Source organism: Typopeltis vanoorti, chromosome 4, assembly GCF_054136105.1.
Source record: "Typopeltis vanoorti isolate ZY-2024b chromosome 4, IOZ_Tvanoo_1.0, whole genome shotgun sequence".
Classification (NCBI taxonomy): Eukaryota; Metazoa; Arthropoda; class Arachnida; order Uropygi; family Thelyphonidae; genus Typopeltis; species Typopeltis vanoorti.
In genome coordinates, this window is record NC_143552.1 from 113,482,193 (window position 1) to 113,502,453 (window position 20,261).

Genomic DNA, 20,261 nt, shown 5'->3' on the forward strand with positions numbered 1-20,261 from the left:
ACAAAAAAGGTAATAAAAAGTAAGTGAATTTAATTTGATGCGTGACATTGCACTGATTTGACAATTGTTTTGATATTTGGTTCGAGTTTTGTAGTAGCCAACCGCAAAATTGATTCTAAATTTTCATCAGTCAAGCGATTCCTATTTTTCGATTTGTTAATACTGTATTCATGATTGAAAAAGTTTGTTTACAAAATTATGTTGAGCCAAAGAGGCTTGCACATTTTAATGCATTATCTAGCAACCATTTATAATTGTTTTTATCGATACAACGATAGAAGTTTAATAAATTGCCTTCGTTAAATTTATTTCGCTGGCTCTCATCGTTTTGAATGTCGATGAGTTCAAGCTGTGCTGATTCGGGTGCATTTTCGGGCAAAATGGCAAAAGGATTGCTAAATAAATCTAGAACGGTTTCACTTTTTTAAAATCAGAAAACCGATCCTTGAAGGCTGATATCAAGTTATCAATCTTTTCAACATACACAGTTTTGAAGTTGACATTGAACTTTTCAGAAACTTTCTTATAATTAGGAAAATGGATGTAATTCCCTGACTTCAGTTGGATTCGAAATACATTTAACCTGCACTGAAAAGACAAAATGTGGCCGTAAAGTTGAGTAACCAATTGATCTTTGCCTGAAGTCGCGTATTCAACGTATTTAAATTATTAGTATGTCAACCAGAAAGGCTAAGTCACATAACCAATCCGAAGTTTTTATGTCAGGGATGTTTTTGTTTTTTCAGTCATGAATTGTATCAACTCATCGTCGTGCCCTCCCAAATGCTGTTTCAATAATGTTACCAATCCAGAATTAGTTCTTATCATGGAAGGAGCTCCATCAGTCGTGATACCTGATAATTTTGTCAGATCTAAATCAATTTTGGAACACTGTTCCAAAAGCCCAGTGAACATGTCATTACCTTTCGTTTGATCTGACAATGAACTCATTCCAATCAGGTCCTCACTTACCTCAAACTCTTGCATTATTCCACGTGTAAATATTAATAACTGGGCTGTGGAAGTAATGTCAGTTGATTCATCAATAGCTAATGAAAAATAGCCAAATTTCTTTGAAGAAGATGTTAATTGGTCCTTTACATTTTTCGACATTGCAGTAATTCTTCTTTGCACAGTCATCCTGTTTAACTGAATTTTCTCAACATTTTTGACTGATTCAGGACAAACTTTTTTAGCACACAGCTATCTCAAGGCAATCTTTAACGAAATCTCCGTCTGTAAATGGTCGGCACCTTTTTGCTATAAGGCGAGATATTTCAAAACTTATTTCTGTTGCGATTTCCGAATCTTGAATTGGTTTTGTAAACATCACTTGCTGACCTGTCAATTCTCGTTTCAAAAATGAAATCTTTTGTTTACGTAGTTCTTCAGGTAGATTTGAAAATGTAGAATGCAGACTTTCATAGTGTCTTCTTATATTGTATTCTTTTGGTATGGCTACAGCACTTTTGCAAATCAAGCACACGATATTATTAAACGACTGCACAAAACCATATTTTCTGTCCAGATATCCCGAAACTGCCGTTTTTCATCCTGTAGTTTGCGTTTCCTACTTGGCCCTGCTTTATCCATTGTAGAATTTATATTTTACGGTTTCCTAGGGGTGATAATTAATTGTAGCAACCGCACCTACGAAAACAAAATACCCATATGACAAATAGACGAATTATAAAATTTGTTAACATTATTACTAACCAATTATCGTAAGTAGACAGGCAATCGTGATGTCACAGCTATTTTGCTTTGAACATGTACCATTTTTAAAAATTACCTGTCGTGTAACTTGTTAAAGTTAAATAATACACGGTGAGGCGGGCCGCCAGCAAATCAACGGAGGGCCGCGATCTGTGCATTCCTAATATAGAGCATGGAAACCTATAACTTAGTTCATCAGTTATAGGTGCATAATCATATAATTATGCACTCTAAACGCTAAAAGTGACTGTTATGATGGCTGATGCATGTGATTTTCATATTCCCCTTTGTCTGTGGAGAGAGTTATTTGATTATGGATAGTGTTTGTGAGCTTAAAGCTCGCCCTTTGGGGGATATAAGGTTAGATGAAATCAGTGGATAGTAGAATGGCTTTTGGTCTTTTATGATTGTAGTGACCACTTTCGTTGTAATCTGTCGCTCGTTTGATAAGTTTATTTGAGTGCATGGCAACATTTGAGAAGTACTTTACTGCTACTGAATGTAGAATGGAAGCGATACAGGGTGTTGGTGTCATGGTGAATCTGTTCATTTCTGATAAATCATGGAGCATCTAGCATCATACGTAAACACTTGTTTTGCACTGTTTGTAATCTTTGGATGTATGGCTCCAAGCCGGCGAAGCATAAGTATTTGGCGATCATAAGATTATTACCATTGGTGGAGTAATAGTTTATTTCTCGCATTTAATTTGCTACGCGGTTAATCAAAGGGTATAGTTGAGCGATAGCGTTAGATACTTTCGTAGAGATGAGTTTGGCGTTGCTAGCGAATCGTAGACCCTTTGTCCAAATGTATATTTGGACAAAGGGTCTACGATTCATGGCTGTAAAAATGGTGTTACAAACAGGTCATAAATGTTGTAAGTGCCTGTGCACCAAATCAGAGTCCGATCAAGTAACAAAGTTGGAATTCTGGGAAGATCTGGATGAAATATTACAGAAAATACCGTAGACTGAACTCTTGTTTGTAGGTTGAGATCTAAATGGACATGTAGGGAGGATCAATGAAGGATTTGAAAGAATCCACTGTGGTTTTGGATATGGAGAGGAAAATAAAGATGGGAAAATGATTCTGGAAATGTCAATGGGTTATGATTTGTCAATTGTTAATATCTTTTTCTGAAAAAAGAGGAACATCTAATAACATTCAAGAATGGAAACAATAGATCACAGGTTGACTTCTTCTTAGCTAGAAGAAAAGCATTAAACGATTATAAAAATTGCAAAGTTATACCTGGAGAATGTCTTGCTGCCCAGCATAAGTTGTTGTGATGGATTTAGTGCTTAAAAGCCAAAATAATAGTATAAAACCATTAACAAGTGCAAAATAAAATGGTGGAAATTAAAGGGGACAAAATAATATGAGTTTAGAGAGAAATTGACAACAAATGTAAGGTGAAACTGGGATGTGGAAATTAATGAAATGTTGGACCAGATGGTCAAGGATATTAAAGTATGTGCAAAAGAAGGTTATTGGAGAAACAAAGGGGAAAGGACTACATCATAGAGAAACTTGGTGATGGAGTGAGGCTGTTCAAGAGGCATTTAAAGAGAAAAGACGTACTTTCAAGCAATGGCAAAGAACTAAAAATGAGACAGATTTTGAAAAATATAAAATGGCTAAGAAGAAATCCAAAAAGACTGTGAGTGAAGCAAAGATTAACAAGTTTGATAAATTATATAATACTCGAGAAGAAGAGAAGGATTTATAGAGACTGGCAAAAGCCAAAGAACGAAAGACGAGGGACATCCAGCATGTTAAATGCATCAAAGATGAAAGCTAGAAAACCCTTACAAAGTAGGAGTATAAAGAGTAGGTGGGGAAGGTATTTTAAGGGATTGTTGAATGAGGAGTTTCCAAGAGAACAAATGGAACAGGAAAAACCTAATATGGGAGTAATTAAAAAGTGTCAGCACTTGAAGTAGAGACAGCCTTAAAGACAATGAAACCTCATAAATCTGTAGGGCCAGATGAAGTCCCTGCAGAAGTTTAGAAGATAATGGGAAAGACAGGAATTGATTGGTTGGTTGAACTTTATAAAATATTAAAAGAAGGTAAGATGCCAGATTCATAGAGATAAAGCTACTTGATACTAATTTATAAAAATAAAGGAGATATCCAAGATTGTGCAAATTACAGAGGTATCAAGCTCATGAGTCACACGAGTAAGGTTTGGGAACAAGTCATAGAGAAAAGAATTAGGATGAAACTTCAATATCAGAAAATCAGTTTGGCTTTATGCCCCGAAGGTCAATAACTGAACCATTTTTTTGCATACGACAACTAATGGAGAAGTATAGAGAAAGAAGACAAGACTTGCACATGATATTCATAGATCTTGAGAAAGCATACGATAGAGTCCAAATAGAAGTACTCTGGAGAGCACTCCAACGAAAATCAGTCTCATTTTATTATATCTGCATCATTCGAGATATGTGTAATGAGGCGGTGACATCTGTAAGAAGTTCCTGTGGTGACACTGAATATTTCCCAGTGAGAGTTGGGCTACATCAGGGCTCTGCCCTTAGCCCAAGTTTGTCTTCATTGATATTCCATGATCTTACTGAATTGGAATGTAATGGATTAAGACTGAGTAAGACAAAAACAGAAGATATGGAGCGTTGTTTTAGTGGAGAAAGAAATGATGAAGAGAATACCTCAGTAACAATCGAAAATTATATTTGGGAGGGAAAAGAAATGTTTAGGTATTTAGGCTCGGTGTTACAGAGAGATGGTGAGATTGATGAAGAGGTAACTGGTAGAATAGCACGGGATAGTTAAAAGTGGAGACAAGCCAACACTGTTTTGTGTGACAAGCGAACGTGTCCGGATTCGTCTAAAGGAGAGGTTCTATAAGTCAATTGTGAGGCCTGCCATGGTGTATGGATCAGAATGTCGGGCTGTAAAGAAAATACATGAACAAAGGATGAATGTGGCAGAGATGAGAATGTTAAGGTGGATGTGAGGAATAACGGGAAAGGATAAAATTAGAAATTAATTTATCAGAGGTAGTTTGGGAGTGATACCAATAGTTGAAAAAATGGAGGAAAACAGGTTAAGATTTTTTGGACATGTTGAACGGGGCTCAGCAGCTGAAAGTGTAAATAGGACTATGAATCTGAATGTGGATGGGAAGAGGTAGACTGAAAAAGACACGGAGAGAAGTGGTGAGAAGAGACATGGAAGAGTGTGGAGCAACTGAAGAAATGACACAAGAATGAATGAAAAAATAATACAAAAAGAAGACTCGCAAGACCGATTCAAATAGATGGGATAAGGCACGACAACAACAAGAAGATATTGCAGTGCACTGCTTTTCAAGACCTGGCAAGAACTTCGGCTTTATCTGCATCTGTAAATACAATACCCTGTTTATCCTGCATTTGAGAAGAGAGATCTGCGTTAGGTTTATATGAAGAGTTTTAAGGGATTTCCATATTGAGTGGTCTTCTTCAGGACTAAAAGATGTGAGTTTGTTTTTCCACTTTTGTTTTCTGCAGTTTTTGAGAACTTCTCTAACTTGATTATTAGGTTTGCTTTGGATTTTTCGATCTTATGGAGCTCGTGTATTGTGATATCTTTTCTGGGTTTTATTCTTATCTCTGACTAAATGCATGATGTCATCATAGAGAGGGTTAGGTTTATGATTCGATTTGGTTATGGTGTACTGCCAGTGCGTTGTTGATTTGATTTGTGAACATTGGTTATTACTTCATCTATATCTTCCTTTTTTTTTCTCCCTTGCTGATCGGCACTAGACCAATATGTTCTGTTCTGGGATTACTTTGAAAAACATTTTTCAAACTCTGAAGGAATGAAGTGTGGTAAGTTGTTCCTGATTGTGGCAAATTTCAGTAAGATGTGGATCTGATAATAGTCCATTTATCGTTTATAGTTAATACTGATATCTGATGTTTGTAGGATAGCAATATCAAAAACATCTGGACTGTCAAGAGGACCATAATGAGTGGGTTCGGCTGGGCTGGCTACTGCTGTGTAGTTAGAAATCAAATAATTGTTTAATATACGTCCATTTTTGTTTGTCATGTAGATCACCTGATATGATAATGAAATCTTTGGTGCCTAGAATGGATTGGCGTCTAGATCTATAATCAGTAGGGTTTTACAGAGGGAGTTGTGGGCGTAAATAATTTTTTGCTCTTTAATAATGGGTTAATCGAAGTCCAACTGTTTTTATCTCGTAGAATGACCGGAGGAATTCTCTCGTTAGTAGTGTTTGTAATATCTCTTTCATTAATTTCCTCATTCATGTGAATATCCTCGGTCGCAGTTTTGGAAACGGGGATTATGAAAATGTTATGAAGATGGCGGTACAATTTTGTAATCTGATATAGTGTTCTTGATTTAAATGTATTTTATAGCTTACCTATTTGAAACTTTCCGGATATTCTCTCATATTTAATCTTTTATTGTGTTTAGTTGAATTATCACTAGTAGATTAAAACAGGTAAGGATCTAATTTAATTTGTATAATTCTGGAAAATGAAGAGATGGACGATTTAGTCCAAAAATTAGATCGCGAGCAGGCGTTCGCTCTTTTCAAGAAACTGTTAAAACGGTTTGAAAATGAATGCCCAGGATATCTGAACCTGTATTCCTTGTCATCTGATACTGAAGACGAGAGAGCTACATACAAATAATGAAAACATTAACTTGGTGGTCATCAGATATGCTTTCCTTATATAGGAGGAAAGATATACTCCCATAATAGTCCTTATAAGGACTGGCTTAAAGGGACGAAGCAAGAATGCTTTTCATCTTCCCCGTTATCTGTAGAGGACAGTGTAGGGATAAGGTGTTATTGAGCTATTAAAGCTCTGATCATGGCAGGAGGGTAACAGCAATAGCCCAGTCTGAGTTAGAACTTCATTGGCTACAGCATTGCCATCCATTATCCTCCAAGGGTATTAATCACCGCATCTCACGGTCGATTAATCAACAGATATATGCTGCATCACTTTGCAACTTTTCATTATAAAGTATGTGCGCTTACAATGGGTGTATTAAAGATGAGGCCATAATTTTAATTATTTTCTAACTTAAATTTATTAAAATAGAATTAAATAAAAGCACCATTAAAACAAACTGGAATCAATAAATAAAAATAAATATTTCTATAGGTGTAACACATACAATCATGCTTCTGTGGTAAAAACAGATTTTGATAGCATCTACCACGTGACACTAAAATATCATCAGGGAATGATAATATTTTAGTTTATCCATGATGATATTGTAGTCGGCAAGATGTTCACAACGCCATGATAAGGAACTTAGTAATACTTCGAAACTCTTCCGTTCATTTAAATCCAAGTGACAACAAATATACACATACCGGCCACCTGAATTAGAAACTTTTTTATGCAGATATAAGTAAACGTTATTTTCACAGCATATATGCAAAACAGTTGGTCCCATGTCACAACACATTCTAGACAACTATTTAAGAATGCTGCTGATCATATTGGCAGTAATCGTCAATATTGTTGATCACCACAAAAAAAAAAAAAAAAAAAAAAAAAAGGATCTTTCGGAGTTCGATAAAAAGTCTTATCGTGGAGCACAATTGAGCTACGATTTAAAAACAGCAGAGCTGATTGGTTTCTCACTTTTCTCAAAAGGTGAAATATCCCGGGTATTTAATCAGTGTAAAAATCACCCACATCGCTTGTCTAAGAGGAGTAAATGACAGGAACGAGATCGCTGTTGTCTGAGAAGGCTTGTACCGACAAACAGAACTTCCTGCGTGCAGCAATTGAGCAAAAAACATTTAATGAAGACTGTTCCTGACCCATATCCTACCGATTCTATGCACAAGAAATTGAATAAGATTTGTATTGGCATTATCATGCCTATACGGAAACCACTGATTTCTGCGAAGAAACGGAAAGTTCGTCTACAATGGTGTCAGGAACACCGTGACTGGACACTGGAAGACTAGAAAAAAGTCATGTGGCCCGACGAATCACGGTATACTTTGTTCTGTTCCGACGGTAGGCAGAGAGTCTGTTGGCGGAAGCCCCCCTCCCACGAAGCAATGAACCCTGCTTATCTTGTGAACACAACTCAAGGTTCTGTAGGTGGTGTTATGGTGTGGGGATGTTCTGTTGGTTCTCTGATATTGCTGGAAGGTCGGTGTCCTCCAAGGAATAAATGAACATTGTTACTCATCAAGTCCATCCTGCAATGTTGACTTTTTATTCAGCAGTTGATGGTTGTTTCATGGACGACAATGCTACTGTCCCTCGTGTAACAGTTGTTCAGCAGTGGCATGACAGGGACTTCCACTATCTTCACTGACTACTACAAAGCCTGGATCTGAATCCCATTGAAAATATATGGGACAATTTTGAAAAGCAGATCTGGGAGAAGTCTTTTTCAGTCAAATATGAGCCAGTTAAAGGCCAGTCTAGTGAACGCTTGATATGTTGTAGACGTAAATGAAATCCAACACCTTGCAAAATCTATGCCAAACCGCATATGTGCTGTAATTCGAACTAAAGGAAGTCCAACACGGTATTAAATAAAAGTTTCAAATTCAGTGGCTGTTATGTGTATAAACCGGCTTTAACTGGTGGGCACGTTCTAAGAAACGAGAGCGAGGAAATATGTAGAACTGTGGAAAAATACAGGATCCTTTAGAAATTTCAAATCACTTGAACTCAAAGAAAAAAACAGTTTAGCCCACAGCACGCTACAAAATTCTAGTAATATACTGTAGATAGAATCACGTACACTCAGTTGTAACTCCTTCAGTTACAAGAAAAGCATATTTTGAAATGTAAAAACAAAAAAAAAAGTAATTTTATAATGCTGAAGATAATACAAGTGAGCTCACCTGAAACATCTTCTTGAGTATCTTGTTTAAAAAGCGGTGGTAACATCGGGACAACTGCAGTGGAAGGAGAAACCTCACATGCATTATTTGGCTGTTGCCAAAACGATTGAGGCAAGGCCCGCATCTTCATGGGAAGAGGTTCTGAAAGGTACATTTGCCAAACATAAGATAGATATACACATCATTTATATTTTTTATATTTCAAGGTGGCGTTTTCAACTAATTCAACCAATTTCCGGGAAAAAAAAAAAAAAATTTTTTTCGGAATTGCGCTAAGTAGACAAACTAGCCTTGATCTCACCCAATTGATAAACCACAATATTCACAATAAAAGTACAACATCTCAAATGAAACATGCAATACTGCGAATTAAAAAAAAAAAAAAAAACGGCAAGTCTTCGGTCAATTTTTGTCTCTTATGTCATCAACAAAACAATTCGTTAATGATTGGTAAATCGTATTTTTATTCTATATTTTCAGAAAACGAAGACTTACTAAAACAGTCCATATGTTGATTTGAGTTATTAAATAATCTAATGATTGATTAAACGGTAGTCTAGTTTTGTGGTTCTAAAAAACAAAACAAAAAAATGCATGCAATTGATTATAAGAATCCGGTGATTGATTGATTGGATTATTAGACAATGACGGTCTAATTTCAGAGAGCAAACAGCACGCTTGATAAGATTTTGTTGCTGATGTAGTAGACTTCACTTTTCATTGTCCACAACGATTCTGTGGATAAAATTAGGAATGGGTAACTCCTGCAATTCTGTCTGTCGATTTTCCTTAAGAAAAACTGCTACCCTTACTCTCTTAGTGGGGGTAGTAGTTACGAACTAACTATTCTTCACTTGAAAAGTCCTTATAATGGTTCCTCAAGATTTAGATATTTGAGCAACTTCGTTTCATGTCTTTCAAACTAAAGATCATTGCTGAGACAACACACAGAAAAATGCTGTCTCGCAAAGATTCCAGCCTACTATAATTCATCTTATATTGAATAGCCTTAAAGTGGGTATAAAGATTTTTGTGGATAATTATCAAAGTCGATATGCACTCAATGGACTTGATTAGAATTACAATATACACCTAAGGTTTGGTAACTGAGGAAAAAGGCAACTAAGGCCAGCGTTAGAATATTTGTCTGTTAATTGTTAAAACAACACATTTGCCTGTTGGGAAAAACTCTTTGAATTTTGTAAATGAGTGCTTCTTTCTTTATATTTGTTAATTTCATATAAAAGGAGAAGGGTTTTAATCCTGTTAACTTGTCTTCCATTGCAATAGTATCTTCAGGATCTTTCCGTTTTACGTCGGCCATGCAGGTTTTCCCAACCAGATTCCTACGACATTGCAGTCATAAGTTTCACGTAGCATCCTATGACTGTAAATTGCGTGTGTTCTTTTGGCACGATTTCCTGTTTTTGGATGAAAAAACCATTTCACCCTCCTCCCCTGTATGAGACCGGCTAACTCACTTCCAAATGAAAAGTCCTGATAAAGGTTGTTCACGTCCTACACGGGATTCGAACCAAGGTCTTTCCAACCAAAGAACATCGTCGAAAGCGAATGAGCTACCGTTTTCAAACTTCACCCTCTTATACTATTCATTTTTCAGATACAGTCATGAACAGTTTTGAAACAATACTCAAATATTTTTCTTCTGTCTAATAATCTGATCAGCAACCGTAGTATATGTTTTCTATAGATTACTATGAATATATGATATACTTACTGTAGTACAAAATCTATTGCAGATTTTCGAGTTACCATTGTTGTAATTACTAAAATGGGGAGGGGTTGGGGGAAGAAGAAGAGCAACAAACCGTCATCAGTCTTTCGAGACTGATGATGATGTGCGCTGTTCTGAGTAGCGTGGTGAAATTTCGTGTCGTCCCACCCGGGACATTGATCATTCCCTTTGTCCAGCGTATCCACGCTGTACTGTATGCGTTACCCGACCGTTAGTCATTTAGTAGCCGTCTCGGTTATTATTATTAGTATTAGTAGCAGTAGTATTAGTATTATTTTACGGTATCTCCATGGAGTTCGGAGACTCATCGCTGGAAGATCGACTGTCGCGGTTTCGTAGTGCTTATGTTCAAGTAACCCTGATTTTTGCTAAGAGAGATTGCTAAGATTCCATTCACATAACTTTTATTTATAGTGTATTGTTATAATTGTTCTATTTTATTATTAGTTATTGTTGTTAATCTCTTACTGTGGCTAATTTATAAATTAAACTTTATCATAGGTATATGTGTATAGAAAAAAAAAACATAATGTGTATATATACATTTAGATATATACATAATATATAGGGTTCGGTACTAACCTCGAAAGTATACACTGAGGGTTTGGAACGTATCCTCGTGAATAAGAGGGGGGGGGGGAAGAGAACTAACTGTACTTCATTTATATTGTACTAGGATCTTTCGAGAATAACAAACAAGTCGTGACAAGATTTTACGAACAGAGGATAAGTGGAAAGTTCTGCTGCTACCAGGGGGATTAGCTAGGCTTTCAGCGTGGCAAATTCGTAGCTAAGTGGCTTTTATAGTGTGACAATTTCGAAAATTGGTAAAATACCCTGCACAATGGCGACCTTCGCACACCGGTGCCCTTGGCAACTGTTCCAAAGCCAATGTGTCCCTATGCCTCTGGCTGTAACCATTTTCAGAATCATCATTCCCCTTAAGTTAAAAAAAAACGGTAGTAAGGTTTTCAGTTTTAGTACTGTTTAACAAAATAAATAAATAAATAGTCTACTGCACTGTATGACTAGGCATGATGTGAGGTACACCTGTTAAACCAAGTAGTACACATTCATATTTTGTATAACAAGTTTGAAAGTTTCACAAATGATACTCATGGATGTGGTTCAGCTTCTACGCGTAATTACACAAGCATAGCTGAACTTTTTATTTTTTATTTTTTTTATTAATACCAGATGAAAGTAGGCAGGCCATCTGGTTTGTAGTTATTTCAATAAATTTGATAGCTGTTTTATTAGCGTTGGAAATATTGGCGAAATTTAATGGCATGCACGCACACTCAATTTCAAATTTACAGAATGAGAAAGAGACGCCAATGATTAAGATTATTCATGTTTGTATTATATGCAAACATGAAGTAATACACTGAGAATTTGTATTACTAATTTTTTATAAAGTACACTATAATGGCACAATATATAATCTAATATTATGAAAATATTATTAAATTATTTTAATATTATTAAAATTAAAATTATTATTATTAAAATTTTTGACTTTTATAATATTATAATTATTTTAGAAAATATTGCATTAACTAGCATTTTAATTGAAATAAATGAAAGTTTGCTATAAACCTAATTATATTATATATATATATATATATATATATATATATATATATAATATATTTCCAACATCCTTTAGAGGGATGTAATGATGCTACCCTCCTGCCATGATCAGAGCTTTATTTATTTATATAGCTCAATAACACCCTATCCTTACATTGTCCTCTACAGATAACGGGGAATATGAAAAGCATTCTTGCTCGCTCATCTAGCCAGCATGGAGAAGTACTAGTAGAAAGCACTACTCGTACTTTCGTACTAGATCTAGTACTTTTTATAAATTTTTAGTGTTCTAGTACGTTCACCAACAGATCTAGTACTTCCTTCCTTCCGAATGATAACAATAACAACAACATGAGAGTTAGACATTTGAGTTTAATATTTTTCTTTTCTCCCACCTCGCCATATGTCACATTCAGTGACACAAGCATGATTTCTCTTTTTCCCCTCCTCCCTCTCACTGTTCGCTAACCTTCTCTTCCCCCTGATTCCATACTCACGCAATCCGACTGGAATTAGCCAATGCAAATATATTCTTCGCTATTCAAACACTTCTCGTGAGTTATAAGATCATTACCACAATGAAAACAAGTGAAAAAAATTAAATATTTTAATATGAGTAACCACCTTTTATTGATGCACAACATAATTTGGAACCCATTGAAAAGATAAATACAGCCGACAATGGTCAGTTTTTAGATGTAGAAAATGTATATCTAGGGGCGTTATAAAGAGTTTGATAGAAAATGGCAACTATTAAAGAGACTGTAGAAGCATTGAAAAAAAAAAAAGTCAAAAATTCATGGTGTTTTGGAATCAAGTTTTGAAATGAAAAATGCTGTAGGAGAACAAATGATTCCTAATTTAGCAACATTAGTTAAAGCTATACTGTGCCTCCATCATTCATCGGCAGCAACTGAAAGAATATTTTCAGCAGTGACAATAAATAAGAATAAAATAAGAAATCAACTACAAACTCCCTTGATGAATGGGCTCCTTTTGACAAAAGAAAAATTGCAACATTCATCAGCTACAGATTTTGCTATTTCTGAAGAATTAATTTCTTAAAATCTGCCACAAATATCGAATAAATACTTCCAGTGTTTTTCTTGCGAGTGGGAACCCCTGTATATATATGTAAATAGCATATTAAATAACTGAAAATCTAATGTTACATTATTTTAAACACTAAAAGGAGAGTTGTAGAGTAGGTGCCCTTCCTCGATGAGTCTTTGGACTCCCTGGAGGTGTCACGTAATAATAATAAGAAGAATAATAAGAATAAAAATGATATGGTAAATCAATACACATGTTAAGTGCTAGAGTTACAATTGGGACTTCTGTTATGATAATTGACAACTGCAGCTCTTGGACTCATAGATGACTACAGTAAAGTGAATTTTGACTTTTTTTCTTTTCATATTTGTCGTACATGTTTTACATTGAGGTCATCTATCATAATGAGGTAGTAATATCGTAAAATGCCCTAAATAGAGTGAAACAAAAGCAAATAAAAATTTAGTACTTTTTTTTTCAGATCTAGTATATATATATATATATTATTATTATTATTATTATTATTATTATTATTATTATTATTATTATTAATAATAATAATTTTACTCGGTGGGAAATATTATTAAAAACTTTTAATGACTAATACCGAGAGATAAAGAGATGACATGGTATATTTGAAAAGATACTACTAGTTTACTAGTTTCGTTGAATTGATCAACATCTTCAGGTATCACAATCAAAGAAATATATAATATATATTTCTTTTAGTGAAAGAGAGTTTTGAAAGCCAGTTTTGGTGAAAGAGAGCTGATGTAAGGCAAAGAGATGAAGGCTCTGGTGGAAGAGGGATCTTCAGAAGTAGTTGAGTGACTGGAGGAAAGAATGGCAAAAAATTCTCAAGAAGTTTAACTTCAGAACTTGCTTTACTACGCTCCCGAAACTTCGTTCAATACTTAGTAAACCTAAAGAGAAACATCTTCCAACTCAGTTTCCAGGAGTGTACAAGATTTTATGTGATTGTGGAAGGCCATACTATGGCCAGACAGCTAAATCCATCCTTCTACGTTTGGAAGAACACCGTGGAGATATCTCCTACAATAGGACTAGACTCAGCGCTCTCTCTAGCCACGTTCTCTTTTCAGTTATCTCAGACGAAGGCGGCCAACACATTGTGAACTGGACTCAAATTTCTAACATCAATGTGTGCTATGATGAGCTCGAGAGAAAGATTGTCGAATCTAGAGAAATTTCTCTAGATTCTTCCCATATCAACAACAGCCTGAGTTTCAATCTCTCTGACGCACACGTTGCCGCTGTTCAGTATTGGTGCACTCGTGACAGCGCGTAGTCTACGTTTATTTGGAACTCAAGCTCGCATTTTGTTTTCAAACATGCTACTGTCTTTTGTACTTGTTCTGTTAATGCAATTTTAAGTCTCTGTAATTTTTTATATCTCTTTGATTGTGATACCTGAAGATGTTGATCAATTCAACGAAACTAGTAAACTAGTAGTATCTTTTCATATATACCATGTCATCTCTTTATCTTTCGGTATCAGTCATTAAAACTTTTTAATAATATATATATATATATATTTTTTTTTTATTTAGTTCGGAATGAGTGACTGAGGTAGGATTTAAGATGTGTATTTTCCATCCCCTTCAAAAAGTGTGATTGAAACAGCAGTTCTGTTAAGTCCTATAGTATTACCAGCACCATATTGCATTTTCAGAGATACTTATGTAGAATAATAATCGATTATATCTCCTGAGCAACATGCTAGTAATTATTGTACTTGTGATCATTGAAAAGCTTGGGCTAATATACTGTACTCCTCTTTTGAGTAATAAACTCATCGAGGAGTGTCGTGTAAAGGTGATGGTGGTTTGCTGTCACAAGCACATAATATCGATAAAATGACAGAGTATTGTCTTACTTAATTCGGTTTATAAAATGGTATAGATGTTGTCAATAAGATGATGTCACTTAAAACTTAATAGGGATCTAAGTTACATTTATATTTAAAAAATTAGCAAATAAATATCAAATTCTTTACGTTAGGTTTTAGAAGGAGGCGTCTAAAGCAGTTAACTGTTAATTACGACCAAAGCAGCTAAAGCCAGTGTATTATGTCTCTAAACTATAGTTATTCTCCCGTCTGTTTGCATGTTTTGTGGGATGAAAAATGCGAGTTTCGGGGATGAAACCTTTCCATTACTGTATGAAATCGTTCATTATCACTAACAGCATCCAAATTGTCTTGAAAAGTCCGGATATAAAATAATAATAATAAACATTACATGTTAAAGGAATATCCATTATCCTAAATTTTGAGAATAATTTTGAGTTATGTAACAATTCTTCTTCTACCAATTACGAGTAACTCAGAAGCAACTCCTAATGTGACGATTTCTATGAAACTAATTCTGCAGAGTTTAATTTACATTCGAAATCTTCGTAATGCAAAAGTTGTCTCATATTGTAGACAAGAGAGAGAGAGAGAGCAAAAGGTGTTTATTATTATAATTTATTATTATTATTATTTTATTTTATTTTATTTTTTTGTCCACATGATCTAGGGAGCGATATCATTTCGTTATGTATTGTATTAAATAGTGTCGTATGTACCGAACATTGCTTGTCCTAGAACAATGTCTTTTTTTTTTTTTTTCACTCAACACACGTTTAGAACATCGACTGTCAACATTGCATTAATTACGTTTAGTGTAGCCAGGGAAATGTTTTCCTAACACAAGTAAAATGCGATATCCAGTAAACCAAATACGTTATCCCAAAATATCACTCAATGGCATTCTGCTTCAAGGTGTGAATCAACTGCGATATCTATTGCGCTGTTATCGAACCATTTTGTCGAACAAATGGAAGGTTGGTGAATTAGTGCAGGTTCTTGAAGAAATCTTGATTCTTTGATCACCTTAGGAAAAATAAAATCAATACTTTGAAAGTCTCCTTGATCGATTACCAAAGTATATTTACTTGAAACAACGTATTAGAATAATGTGTGTGTGTGTGTGTGTGTGTGTGTGTGTGTGTGTGTGTGTGTGTGTGTGTGTGTGTGTGTGTGTGTGTGTGTGTGTGTGTGTGTGTGTGTGTGTGTGTGTGTGTGTGTGTGTGTGTGTGTGTGTGTGTGTGTGTGTGTGTGTGTGTGTGTGGTTACTTGTACAGTGGAAAAACAGCTGCAAAGAACGGAAGGCCCTATATTCAGCATTTTTAGGCAACGTTTATTATCTATGGATAAAAAGGTTTTCCTAAGTTTGAAATGAAAAAAAAAATCAATCTTTCAAGTCTCTCTACCAGAATTTGAGGAGGACATATAGCAGAAATGGATGCAAATGTATTTGAACAACTATATGAGCAAACTTGTTTGATTGTTATTGCAACTGATAAAAGTAACGTTATCACAGTGTTTTAGATCTTTATTTCCAGAGTTGACAGCTCTACAGGAAGAACTTATTTAAGTTTTAAAAACCAGTACCAATGGATTGGATTTGTTCCTGAAAGTTAAGGAACTAGTTGCATCTTTGAAACTGAACTGAGAAGAAATGAAAATATAACAACAGATAGTGGTAGAGACGTGTAGGTTCTAAGACCACGAGAAACCTATGCAACTTTGCTCTGAAACCCGAATGATTTTCTCTGCATCATTTCAGGAAGGCGCTTATTTTGAACTTCATCAAAATGTCTTCTCTTACTTTAAATTCTATTTAAAAAAGAAAAAGAAAGAAAGAAATCGAAGCAGAACATGGTGATGGAATTTTATTCAGCGGTGAGATTATTGAGTAAAGGTGAGTGAAAATGATTAAACTACCCCAGTTAATTGACACTAAACGAAACCCACATCTAGTATCCTTACTGAAGAAACAAAATATCTTAATGAACTTACTTTGAAAATTAAAGGAAAAAATAAAATCACTGTTTAACATATTTCTTATGTTAAAATCAAATTAAAATGGATCATCATGTAGATCATTTTCCTTTAGCAACCTGCCATTGCAATGTTTTATCTCACTACATTGCTTGTCACTGAAAAGTACGTTAGTATTTTCAACAGTTCTTACAATGAATTCGTTTCAATGTTCATCGATTTTCATAATTATCACAATAATACTTGAACTGTTCATTTTTCTTCATTTTTTAAATTTTTTGTTTTTAATTTTCTAACGCTTAATGTTAAGTGTTTACTCCCGAAGACGAATGTGAATCTGGAGGACACACCAAAGGACTATTGACTTCTCCTTCCAAAATAATGGTGTTTCTCTTCTGTTTGACGATCAAAGCTGCACCATTTCTTGAAACTACAAGTAAAAAAATGCAAAGTTCTTCAACTCGCTACATATACCACTCAACAGTTCCTTTTATGCAGTTTGTTCATTTAATATAACATTTTATTTGATTGAATGGATATTATTTCATGTATTCCTTGACATACTGGACAGCATGATTGTTTTTAAGGTGTCGGGAAGTTTCTTTAATACCAAAGGAAAAAGCAATAGCGGATTCATTCCTTTAGGAGTCATTTAAGGAATCATAAAAGGAGTCATTTTGTTCTCGTTCTGACTCTAACCCGAATTTAGAGAAATCAATTAACAGTATTCATACTTCAAGCTTTTATTCAAATGTTTATTCTTCCATTGGTTTGCTGTTTATGTGCATGGGTACACAAAACGCGACCCTATCTCCGAAAATCCTCTTGTCATCAGTCTAAAAATTCAGTTTTTGCAATGTGGATCTGTTTGTCTTGTTACAGTGACAGATTCAGATCACTTGGTCGATCATTAAGTATCCTTTGCTAAGTTATGTGTAGTTCTTGGCTATCTTAAATATAACTTCAATCAGAAGATATTGATGGATCCTCCATGATGCCATGCTCATGTTTTTTTTTGTTTTTTTTTAACCAGCAGCAATTCCTTTCTAGTGAGGGAGAGTGAATCTTTGATCTCTGAAACATCCTCAACATTTGTAAGAAAAAATCAGGCTTCAAGACGGCTAGTTGGTTCACACCACATTATGGAAATAGCAACCTGCATGTTCCTTTTTCTTTTCATCCGTTCAGTCAGATTTATCTGGAGAATTTTCATCATAGTAGGTTACAAATTATGATCATCACCACCACCAACAACCAAATGACAATCAGAATACAAACAGTCTAGTCTTGTTTGACTATGATTGATTTAATTGTAATTGTCACATTATAACAAAAAAAAAAAAAAAAAAAGGGAAATTCACGGAGCTACGATGATGTCTCAAATTTTCAGAAAAACAAATGCGATCGTAATACCTAATTAGATTCAACTTCATATAGAGCATGTATGTTATGATAGCACACTTCAACTTTCCCTGTACTCTTCAGTGCTATAACACTCACATTGGAATGAATTTTGCTAATATTTAATAATCGAGGATTATTTTTACAATCATTTATAAATAATGCTTATTACTGTTTTATTCTAAACAATAAAGTGATGCAATATTTAAGGACAAACCTTAATATTAATGTACTAAGTTCAATTCTTATTCATGTTTCTAAAATTTAGATAACACGTGTAATCTATAATATAATATAAAAAAAATTATGTGGAACTTCTTCAGGTCGAGTGGTGATCCAGCGCGAAACAACCCCCTCCCTCAGGCTTGCCACGCCTTAAATGGACTTCGTAAAACTTTTGGGTCGTACAGTAATGACCTAGCCGGGAGCATATTTTGTACAGAGCCATCTGTTTCCGCACATTTACATTGTCACCTACATACGACTCTAAAGTTCCCGCCACAACACACAAAGAGTAAGGGTCGATAACCGATTAAAGCAAAAAAATTAAAGAATACTTTAATCAAACAAGTTTATGTTGCTAATTAAATAAATTAGGTAACACAAAACTAATTATAACTAATTATAATGTTTTGTTAACTGTGTGTGTTGTGTTCGGAAGATTTGTCTTATTTGCAGATCAAAACCCGAGTTTTCAGGAGTGAAATCTCTGTCACCTTTCCACGAAACCAATTAAAGGCTTTTTTTTTTTTTGAAAACCTTATAATGGTTCTGGCGTACTAGACTAGTTTTGAATCCTAGTCTCTACTACCGAAGAACGAATGTCTTAACTGCACTGTCATGCTACAGTGACATCATCTAAAAAAGATGGTGTAGAACATTACTATGATGAAGTTTACATGGTATAAGTTTTATCATAGAACTTACACAGATATGGAGCAATATGACTCGATGGTCTCCATGTAAGGAGGCCTAAGAACAGGACCGCTCTATCCACTTGGCAGGAGAAGCCTGCATATATACATTAACAGCAGTCATTCTCTGGAGGGTTGTAATCCTGTCTTAAAAGTTTAGTAGGGGGTTAAATGGGTGTTCGTTTCTCTTTCAGAGAGTGTATCTTCTTATACCTTATGATCGATATATCAGCCAAATTCTGTAACCTCAACTCAACTTTGGAAATCTTTCTCAATTATTTTTAATTCTCTTGTGTGTGTGGGACTGTGAACACGTATTCGTAATATTCTTATACTACCATAACAATGCTATAAATTTATACTTTTGGTACTCACACGCTATATTTTATTCTATGATAGTGTTATTCTACTCATTCGTGTTCTGTTAGATAGCAAATTCTAACTAATATTCTGAATTATATATTTGGAATTTGTGATAGGCTTCTTTTTTCTTTTTGATTATTTCTTTGATTGTATCATCCCAGATCTTCAGTTTTTTTCTTTTATTGAATTTTTTGGTCTTTCCTAAGCTTTCATTTGCTGCTGCATTTAGTATCGTTTTTATATTAAGCCATTCTATTTCTATTTCTTCATTTTGTTTTATTTTATCTAGATACTGGTTAATTCTTTGTTCATATAGCCATTGTACATTTGTGTCATTCAATAGTCTAGTTTTATAAACAAATGTTTCAATTTTTCTTTCTGTTCTTGTTACTTGTAGCCATTTAGGTGGTAATCTTAATTTTATTTTAACAAGGAAGTGGTCACTGCTTATTTCATATCCTCTGTGAACTCTAACATCTAGTGAAAATTTTCATATTAAATGAAAAGAAGTAATCTAATATTGATTTCCATCCTCTTGCTGCCCAAGTATATTTATGTATGTCTTTGTGTTTATAGAAGGAATTCATTATTTTTAGGTTATTATAAACTACAAAGTCAATCAATTTTTTACCATTTCTGTTTAGAGTGTGTTCTCCATGTATTCCTATATTATTATTAATTTTCGTGTTTCCAATTCTTGCATTTAAGTCTCCTGCTAAAATTATGTAATCATTTTTA

The 20,261-nt window shown here is 34.5% G+C and overlaps 1 protein-coding gene across 1 annotated transcript in view; it reads right to left on the minus strand.

The window, feature by feature from the left end:
- The window catches only part of LOC150107618 (uncharacterized), a 66,810-nt gene that overhangs the window by 32,579 nt on the left and 13,970 nt on the right, over positions 1-20,261 (minus strand). The window contains exon 2 of the mRNA XM_090392139.1: positions 8,597-8,737. Coding sequence (XP_090248265.1) covers positions 8,597-8,737 — 141 coding nt within the window. The remainder of the gene's footprint in view (positions 1-8,596; positions 8,738-20,261) is intronic.